Source organism: Branchiostoma belcheri, unplaced genomic scaffold (genome assembly GCF_001625305.1).
Source record: "Branchiostoma belcheri isolate BF01 breed outbred unplaced genomic scaffold, Haploidv18h27 scaffold734, whole genome shotgun sequence".
Classification (NCBI taxonomy): domain Eukaryota; kingdom Metazoa; phylum Chordata; class Leptocardii; order Amphioxiformes; family Branchiostomatidae; genus Branchiostoma; species Branchiostoma belcheri.
This window is the reverse complement of record NW_017804392.1, coordinates 4,906-14,711: the sequence shown is the minus strand read 5'-3', so window position 1 is coordinate 14,711 and position 9,806 is coordinate 4,906. Positions and strand designations below refer to the sequence as shown.

The following is a 9,806-nucleotide window of genomic DNA, read 5'->3' as shown; positions in this document are numbered from 1 at the left end:
GCCTTTTTTTTTTTGGCATTTTTTTGCTGCACATTTCCTTTGTGCGTTAACGTATATAATATAGTTCCCCGATAAGCAGACATGAATATATAAATTTCCCCTTAAACATGACGTAATTGGTCAAATGTTAACCGGTTCTAATTTGTTTCAGTCAGATTGTTTGTTCTAGAATTTGTGTTTCTACACCTCTAGAGTTTGATGTTGCCATATTGCACTATATACTGTGGATGGATTTGAATTATCGATTTGAAATGTAAAAAAAAAAGCATATGTGCTTTACAAGTTAAATGTTTCTACATTTTACAGTACATAATATCTTTCTACTCAAGAGCCAAAGAGAATAAAAGTGTTCATTATTGTTTTTTTTTTAATTTCTTTAATTTTTTATATACATTGTAGTCCGCGGTTGGAAGAGGAAGATGTAATCAACACTCCAAGCAGAAGGCATCCGTCCAACCACCCACCCAGCCCATATTTCCCGTCGCCAATGTATCAGTTTCCTCCAAGTCCTTACGCAAATCCTGCGGTTTTTTCTCCATTGGCACACCCCACACCTTCAGCGTACCATATGTCACCAGTCTCCACAGGTCACCATTTCCAACCTCCCCAGTCAGGTGTTGGGCCATCGACCAGCTATGCTGAGCCGACTGTTAGTTTAAAAACATTCAGGGAAATGGAGAAGAAACTAAAGTCCCAGTTGGAAAAGATGAATACAGTCATCGAACATCAACAGAGAGAAATTAAAGACCTTAAGAGTTACAGCAGTGCAAGTGTTGCTGCAGTACGTAACACCACCCGAACAGAACTCACATCACTGATGAAGAAAGACTCTATTCTAAGTGTCAATGCGGAGAATGCAATCGACATAGCAAAGATGAACCCACGCGCCATGACAGAACGGATTTAACAGCAAGCACCAGTACTGTTTGAACTTCTGGAAAACTGTATTGGTGGTGATGGTATTGGGGACAAGGAAACTTCGATGGGAGCATTTTTCAGTGTCTGCTCTCTCGCTAACAAGCGAAACCAACGGGCTAATGCCATCCAACATATCACAACGCTGTCCCTAATTTCCAGGTCAACAAATGTACAGGTATGTTTGGTTTGGTTTGTTTGTTTTAGCTGGTGTGCTATGCTGAGGGACACTTATACTGGCTATACAAATATTTATACAGATGTTTAAGTTGATGCTTGAGCTCAAGCATGCTTTAGATTGTCTTTTTTATCATGTGGCATGTCACCGAATGTGTATTTTCTGTTGAATTGACTTTATATTTTCAAAGCAGAATTATGTGATATCAAAAATGTGTTTAAATTTTCTAAGCTAAATTTTCAACAATTATCTATCCATATTGAAAGTTTGTAAATCATTTTGTTACTGTTTCTGTAGGTCATCTCCATGTTGAACGCGATGGGCCTTGCCAGTTCCTACAAGGCAGCATGGAACTTTCTGGCCACATTTGCTGAAAAGCAGAGATCCAACCCCCCTCTGGACAGCACCAAGCCCTGGGTGCTTTTCTTCGATAATGTCAACATCCTTAAGAGAGTGGGGCATGTGAGGATGGGTGAGTCATTACATCACACAAAACAATTGTCTTATGTAGCCTGTTGTAGCCAATAGAAAGTAAATAGTCATTAGAGTGTTACACAAGATGCATTCTCAAGGAGTTATTTTTTTAATTCATTGTGACTTATTACCAACAACATCAACATCATGGTTTTGCAACATTTGTTGCAAATAAGAAGTGGAACAGAACACTGTCATTAATACAAAACAAGGTAGCAATCATATACATGTGTATGTAATGCAACAAAGGAATGTGCTATGACAGTTTGGTTTTAAAACACTATTTTAAATTTTCAGGCAAGCAAAATGAGATGTATAACTGGACGAGTCGTCTGGCAGTGGAAGTGGAGAATGAAGACAAGAATGCCAGCAGAGAACCACAGGTAACATGAGAAATTTAAGTCTGCGTGGATAGCTTTACTTAAAAGCCATATGCTTACTTAAGGAACATAACCACGTTGAGTATAGGACAAAATTTTTTACTTCATCACATGCTATTGCCCATTTTACACGTGCAGTATGTGCCTCTGTCTGTACGGAAATACATTTGTGTACTGTTGCTTTACATAAATCAACTGAATAATAAAAACTGTTCACATTTCATGAAACTTTGCATGCTATTTTCATAGGGTAGAAGGCAGGACCTGTCACCAGCTGACATCCTAGTCAACAGTGACGACATTCAGGACCTGCAAGACAGGTTCACGCAAAAAGTGAAGGCTGTCTTGGTAGAACACTTCCCAAGCCTGGAGAAGTTCAAGGACACCCTCCGAAAGCCTTCAAGTCCCTTCCCTGTTAAGAAGAGCGTGGTCATCCCTCTGCCCCTGGAAGACAAGGATGAGTCCAAGAAAGCGGACACCATTGAAATACTCCTCACATTTGCTAAGGAACTGAACCTCAGGGATTGCATGAAGGACCAGGTATCATGTAGCCACACTAAAGCATTTTTGTTGCCATTTGAATAAGCATTTTTGCCATTTGAATTATGATACCTATAAGAGAATTGTTGTGCCTGGACTTTAACACAGCACATTTACATAGACTATTACAAGGTTAGGTTTTTCATTGCATCTTCAGCTGCTGGAGAGTTATGTAGTATGTTTTTTTTTTTTTTGCTACCATCAGGCTGTGGTAGGAGACCAAGCCTCCTGTAAAAATGTTCGTGGAGCCCGTGGCTGGCGCCTTGGAGAGGAGGATCCCGTGGAGAGGTTGGACTGGGCAAAGGAGAGTCCAGGTACTACATGTATTTCTTGTGCTCCTTTAAAACAATGGTTTCCTTGTGTGGTAAGAAAGGAAATAACAGGTTGACTCCTATTTATTGTGATAGAAACTATCTGTAGCTTGAAATAATTACAACTTAACAGAAACACAGAATGAAGAATTGCCATTAAGACATGCTAAATTCAATTTGTTAAGGTATATAAACTTTTTACATAATAAGTATTTTTTGACATGTTCACCTTTATGGAACAATAAAACATTTGCCTTTTCTATCCTTTATGTGTCTTGTATAGGTGACTTTCACTTCCTTTGGGAGGCTTTGAGGACTGCCACGCTGTCCACATGGGGGCTGCCCACGGAGGTGGGGTCTTTGTCACAAATCAGGGTCACCATCAACAGGACAAGGGTGGACAAAGGTTGTAAGAATTTTGCTCTATCTGACGAGTTCCTTTGCCACGCCGCCACTGGACACCTCGTGGCAGCCCTAGCATCATTCCTTGGATTGGCAACTCCTGACGATCCGTACAACTGTACCAGCAGCGACGAATTCGAGCAGTTGGCCACCACCTTTGTCACTGACGTTGTCTTCCCCGGGCCATGGACTGAAGACAGCGACCAAGTTCGAAACAGAGCCAGGCTATTGCTGTACATGGGGCTACTTTACATGGATCTTAGGACATCAATCAGGTACATTTAACGTGCTGATATCAAATAACTATAAGCATTAAAGTAAGGACGCAAAACCTGTACAAGTAACATGTCCTAGTTTTCTTACATATTGCTGTGCACTGAAAACATATATTCTCTCTCTCTGAAAAAAATAGTAGTATACTACACACACCTCAACTAGCAGTGTTAATTACTTGAATGTAATTTTGTTAGAGTGCATGTATGACACTGTAGCAAATGCCTTTAAGCCAATATTATTTTTCTTTTTGGTGTACACATGATGACAAAGAATAGAACATTGAATCAGTTTGTTTTGAACATGGGTTTTTTCTTCTGTAAATTCAGGTACCAGATGGGGGAGACTGTAATCCAACACTGGAAGCTGTGGTTTGAGCTCTTCCTGGGGAGTAAGCGTAGCCAGTATGCCTGTGAGGCCGCTAACCTGCTGGCGAACCTGAAGGCTGATTGGTCCCCGTACATGGCACACCTGCACACCCACAACAGGTGTGTCAACATCAGCGGCCAGGAGGGAAGAGCCAAGCCTGTGGATATGCTTGGGGAGCACTACAATAGGTGGGTATTGTCTATTGTAGATTACAGCTAAAAACTCATCATTACAGTTTGTATATATGTGTAACTTTTAATTATATTTTTTTGAGCTCTTGATTTGTACTTTAACAGGATCATCAAGACAACGTGTCATTCTTCTGGGGGAAGACTTCAGTTCAAGCATGCACAAGACATAAGCCTAGCAGTGCAAGTCTTCGATGCAGCCAAACAATTCACGGACGGCTTGTGTCGCAGCGGGAGATCCTCCAGCCACACAACAACATCGGCAACAGAAGACATCAAGGCCATCACAAAGATGATCATACAGCATGGAGTTCACACTGAAACAGCTGGTAGGAACTTGAAGTGGTCCGACCCTCGTGCAGTCGCAAGGGAACGTATCAACGATGACAAGTGGCTGGTCAACTACCTAAATCGCGGGGCAGAGCCAGAGGATGATGAGCCACATACACCAGGTGATCAAGACGACCCGGATGCTGAAGAAGATATACAAGCAGCTGCATGGGAACCTGGCCTTATGGAGCTTGAGCTGTCATGAGGTTTGTAATGTTTACTTCTCTGTAGCAAAAAAAAAACTTACATCATATTTGTCCTATCTTGTAGAGGCCTCCTTGGTCTCCGTCTTCTCTGTGGTCCCTGTGGTCTCTGTGGCTGTGTTTTTTCAGGAAACTCCTCTCCAATCTTGTCAAGAATGAAAGGTGCTATGTTCTCCGACACACCTTTAATCTTTTTACACAGCTCTTCCACTGTGTGGATACTTTGTGCCTTGCTTTTGATTGCCTCAATTGCCTTGTTGGAGAGCACGCCTGCTGGACCTACATGTGCAATGCTAGTGTCATCTTTATATAGTTCATTTCTAAGGTCATACAGACTTTTCAGTAGTTTTTTCTCATCGCCCTCTTCTCTTTTTCTCTTCCTGCTAGCTGCTGGGTTTGTAGCAACCTGTGCCGCACTGGGATGTAGCAGGTACGCTCCTCTGGGTGCTGTGGTCTCCTCCTGGCAGAAAGAGCAGCAGTGGTCTGTGTGTGCTGCCTGGTTGTCAAATGCCTGGAGCATCACGTCGCGGAGGCAGGATTCCTTGGCGACGAACTGCTGCAGGGAGTCTTCTGCATTGCCCTCATCCCTGCAATTGCCAGCAAACACCACAGCAGTGGCCTGCTGTCCTGATCTTCCAGCCCGGCCAATCTCCTACAGGAGTAAAAGTACAGTACTATTAGATCAGGTATTACCGAGGTGTCATTAGTTTTGTATATGTTATGATAATAAAATGGAGTGACTTTGATTGAGATGTTAGCACACTATTTGTGATACAGGTTAGCATGACCAGATCATAAACTTTTAAATAAAAGATGAAGTAAACAGGTCACTTCCATGGAAAATGTGAAGACTACACGGCGGTCTGTCACTACGGCATTCTTTCCCATTGCTATGCGCGTTCGAAAAGGTATCGGGTTACAAGACGCTATTTTGGCCTGTTTTGGACTACCCGTAAAATATTTGAAAATACACAAATAATATTTAGGCGTAAATTTCGTCAAATTAAAATAAAATTATCGTCTTAACATCCTTTAAATGTTAGCTTTTTATGTTAAATCAATGATTTTTTAAAATTTCGCTCAGAAAGACGATTATTTTCGGGTTTCCGAGCACAAGTCATATCACGTTTTTAGGCAAACATCGTTCAAACCTGGCTACGTATATTACCCCAGATCCCCGATTTTTATATTTTTCGCAGACTAGGAATAAGACAAAAAATCGTGTTTTAGGGATTTTTTAATTTCTGATTTTAGGTCTAGTTTTTGTCGACATATTGGTGAAAAATTGGCATTTTTAAACATTTTTCTCACCAAATTACCCACAATTCAAAATTGAGGCCATTTTTCAAAAATCCTTTAAACACGATTTTCGGGACAACCGTAACGGTCATTTTGAGCCGTGAATGGGATATGTTTGACTCTCCATGCTTCCAGGTTTGAACGAGTTTTGGAGACATGTCATATCGCCAGAAATTGTGCACTGTGTTATTCATCCTGGCGTAAAGAATCATTACAGTATTCAAGGTCACTCAAGGATACGACAGTAGCTTCCCTACATGTTACATGTCCACCAAAAATAATAGCGGACATGTACTGTCCAGGAAACTGTTTGTATCTATAGAAAAGTGTTGTTTTTTATCTGTTGCAATGCACGGAGGTAGAAAGGCTTGTTTTGCCGCTTTATAGTAAATGGCCGCAAGTGACCCCGAAATAGAACGCGGGTTCGATTCGAATTGCCCAGATCGAACACGATCGAACACAGTTCGGGTTCTATGGCATGTGGGAACTTTGCAGCCCAGATTTTACCACCGTGCTAAGATTCACTCAGTTGAATCTACCATATGCATGCATTTTGTATTATTTCTTCTATATGGTTGCTCCCCCATGAATAATGTATGTGATTCTCACCTGATACAGCTGACTCATGGACTTTGGCAGGCCATACACAGTCACACAAGAGATGTCAGGGATGTCAATGCCCTGGAATGGTCATTGTAGATAGATATTAATAGGAAACAGAGGTGTTTTAAGAAATATCCATTTTTGTACAATGGAACATGCAGAAAATTATGACAAAGGAATTGTTAGTCATTGTGCAGCTATACAGCTGTATGTTAGTTAATACTATACCAATGTGAATCCTTTCATTTTGTAATCTTCAAAATCATTACACTTACCATCCCAAAGGCAACTGTAGCCACCACCACCCTGACCTCTCCACTCTTGAATCGTCGGAGGACTTTGGCCTTAAGGTCAAGGCTCATGGCGCTGTGGAAGTATACCACTGTATCTTTGTACCCGTCTGCTGTATGTGCCCGAAGCAGCGTCCACACATCCATAGCCTGGTTTCTCGTGGGTACATAAACGAGTTGTTTCTCAACTTCTCGTCCTTTCCTCTTCATGGCCTGCAGAAGTCCCAGGAAGTCCTTCTGAAATTAAAAGTTATTACACACTTGTTAGACAAAATGTGCATTGTGTGAGTGCGAGAACAAAACAGTATGCAGAGGTTCGTCATGATTTTCACATATTTATTGAAATTGCGACACATATCTAAAAATGTGATATGAGAAAAAGATATGTAAATTGGAAATTGAATATGTCTCAGGTACCTGTAGCGTGGCCTTTTTCTTGGAAACCAAGAAAATGTTTGGCCTGTCTAGATTCCCACTGATGTGAATGGAACCGTCTTTGAAGTGGAGCTTGTCCTTCACAGTTTGCACAGTCTCAGGGGAGGCAGAAGCTGTGAGGGCCATGACCGGTGTGTTGGGAACAAGGGCCCTCAACTCCCCTATGTGTTCAAAGGCAACTCTGAAGTCTTTGCCCCTGAAATAGAATACAGGTTTAGAAATGTGTCTGAACTTAAAGTACTAAATGAGTTGCAAGCTGATGAGTTTTAACAAAATGTACCTCCCTTAATGAGTGTGAAAATGTTAACTTATAATTTACTTGTGTACCAGTTAAGTAACTAGCCTAATGCAGCAGTTACACCCCCATTGTTGCTTGAAAGATAAGATTAAAAAAATTCTTACCATTCAGGGATACAATGGGCTTCATCGACGACAAGGGCACACACGGGTCTGTCTGTGTTGAAAATGCCCCTACCCTCTCCCACAGCTACTTCTGGGCTGGTGTAAACTGTTTAAAAGTAATAATAAAAATGATCAAACTTTTGATGCAAATATACACCTATGTTTGTTTACTATGTAACACAACTGTACAGCTGAAGTTTGATTGAAATGAAAATGTTTGCAGTTTTGTGAACGAAAGGATGGGTATATTTATATATACATGTACATTTTGTAGATTGTTGACAATTATTTGCAGTAACTGACTGCCAGACTGGTAATGATAATTCAATGACAAAACTGTTCTGATATATTTTGATTCTTGTTTACCGATCTACACTGATGTAAAAAGGACAACTTCAATAAAACAAGTTCAAATGTGGGAAATACCTAGTTTGACCGATCTGTCTTGCACTGCCTTGATCCCGTTCGCCGACTTCAAGTGTATTGCCTTGTACCCTGTTGTAGTGAAGTACCGGGCGACCTGGAAATAAACGGTAAGTGTCTTAAATATTTTATCTTCAGCGCTTCTATACGCAATATCGGTGTAAATCAGTACCAGTCGTGGTGGGCTGTTATTTCAAAGTAGACCGAAAATTATTTCCTTTCGACAGCTCGTGAGGGGAGGGGCGTAAGTCCGCCGCCGGTATAAATTTTATACATTATATACGTGAGCCATGTGGACAAAACTTGTAATGTTATAAATAACGTTTGATATAGAATACATAATTTACCTGGTCGTCGATCAGTGCAGTCAGGGGACTGATAACGATGAGAAACGGCTCTACCGAGTCCAGGCACGACGGAACTGCCTGATAGCAAAACGTCTTGCCAGCTCCGGTCGGGAGCCCGACAAACACGTCCCGTCCATTTAAAATCCCCAAGACAGCATCTGCCTGCCCCTGTCGCAGCGCGCCGTACTCGAAAACATCTCTGCCAACACGTAAAACGCGGTCCATCGTACACTGGCACTAGTATATACTGTCATCAAAATAAACACTGACCAGACCGCAGAATTGTAGTAGCAGAGAATGACCGTTATTTGAAATTTCCTGGTGACCTTTGACACTTCCTGTCACATGTTACACGGTCGCCGTCGCTCCTGACAGTTCCGTCACGGTCCGGTCGCAGAGCAATAAAAGGGTAATTTAGCTACTTGGCACCTATTAGATAGCGATTAGTGGACTTCAAAGAACATAGCGATATTCCACAGGCTTGTGGGCCGGCAAACTGTAAACTGGATGGCTAAACTCCCTCGGCGTGTTATCTCTCTATTTCGGGCCGATTTCTACTATAATTCCAGCCGTGCCCTCAAGCCTGGTAGAGGCTATAAAGGTTTTACTACAAACCAAACGCTAGTTTCCTGAGTATTATGTTAGTCAAAAGATATTATTGTGTTTGTAAGACATACAGGTAAACACTTAGACAAAGTGAAGAATTAACAGGAAATAGAAGCTCTTTCAATGGCTTCATTCTTACAAACTCAACATTAACTTCTACCTTTCAACTACTGTTTACAATCACTTACAGATGTTAAATACTGTATATTTACATTATCCAATCAATACCAACAAATTTAGGTGTTCTACCACAAATTAAGTTTACTGTTCAAAAATTACAAATCTGGTTATCAAATGATGGATTCTTTTCCAAAATATATAATTGATAGTTAAAGAAAGTATATTTGTCTGGCTAAGAATTATTCTTGAAACTAAACCACAGTTTTACAGTGATTAGAAATGCAGTGGACAAAAGTGCCAAAGACATTTCGTCAGGAAAAACTTGCATATTTGCAGATATTAGTAGAATATCTTATAATAAATCATGTAGTTAGCCTAAATGTTTTCAAAATTATTGTGCTGTATCCGTACGCTACATATAGTCTGAAGATAGAAAAAATATACTTAAGAGAAGATTATGCACATTAAATGTCACTACGAGATGGTCACAGTTGCAGAGTTGGTGCCTCCGTGTGAATTATTTTATGTCGAGTTAGGGCAGTCTTAGAAGCTGAAGAATAGCTACACTGGTCACACTTGTATGTTTTTTCTTCTGTATGAGTTCTCATATGTTTGGATAAGTGGGACCTCACAGCTGTCCTGTATCCACACTCCCCACACATGTAGGGTTTCTCACCGGTGTGTTTTGCTAGATGTGTGTCTAAATTAGATTTTAGTG

The 9,806-nt window shown here is 40.9% G+C and overlaps 2 protein-coding genes across 2 annotated transcripts; one reads left to right on the top strand and one right to left on the bottom strand.

Moving 5' to 3' along the window:
• Nucleotides 1-1,390: 1,390 nt before the first annotated feature.
• On the top strand, nucleotides 1,391-5,034 carry LOC109485209 (the record flags this gene model as incomplete). The annotated part of the gene is made up of 8 exons (XM_019788655.1): nucleotides 1,391-1,565; nucleotides 1,865-1,950; nucleotides 2,197-2,487; nucleotides 2,693-2,801; nucleotides 3,082-3,475; nucleotides 3,803-4,030; nucleotides 4,139-4,566; nucleotides 4,951-5,034. Coding segments are annotated over 7 exons (1,710 nt in total), but the record flags the coding sequence as incomplete, so codon positions are not given.
• Nucleotides 4,604-8,587, bottom strand: LOC109485208 (ATP-dependent DNA helicase RecQ-like). Its single transcript, XM_019788654.1, has 7 exons — nucleotides 8,363-8,587; nucleotides 8,019-8,112; nucleotides 7,637-7,698; nucleotides 7,173-7,430; nucleotides 6,741-6,992; nucleotides 6,472-6,543; nucleotides 4,604-5,215 (listed from the first exon to the last, which is right to left on the bottom strand). Exons 1-7 carry the CDS (start codon nucleotides 8,585-8,587, stop codon nucleotides 4,604-4,606), a joined length of 1,575 nt encoding a protein of 524 aa, XP_019644213.1.
• Between the last annotated feature and the right edge of the window lie 1,219 nt (nucleotides 8,588-9,806).

Bases quoted from the DNA above. Each gene is read 5' to 3' on its own strand.
- LOC109485208 (XM_019788654.1), bottom strand. From the start codon at position 8,587: ATGGACCGCGTTTTACGTGTTGGCAGAGATGTTTTCGAGTACGGCGCG. The intron at 7,699-8,018 runs GTATTTCCCACA...ACTTTTAAACAG, and splicing joins AGACAGATCGGTCAAACTAG to TTTACACCAGCCCAGAAGTA. The intron at 7,431-7,636 runs GTGTGTGCCCTT...CAACTCATTTAG, and splicing joins TTTTCAACACAGACAGACCC to TACTTTAAGTTCAGACACAT.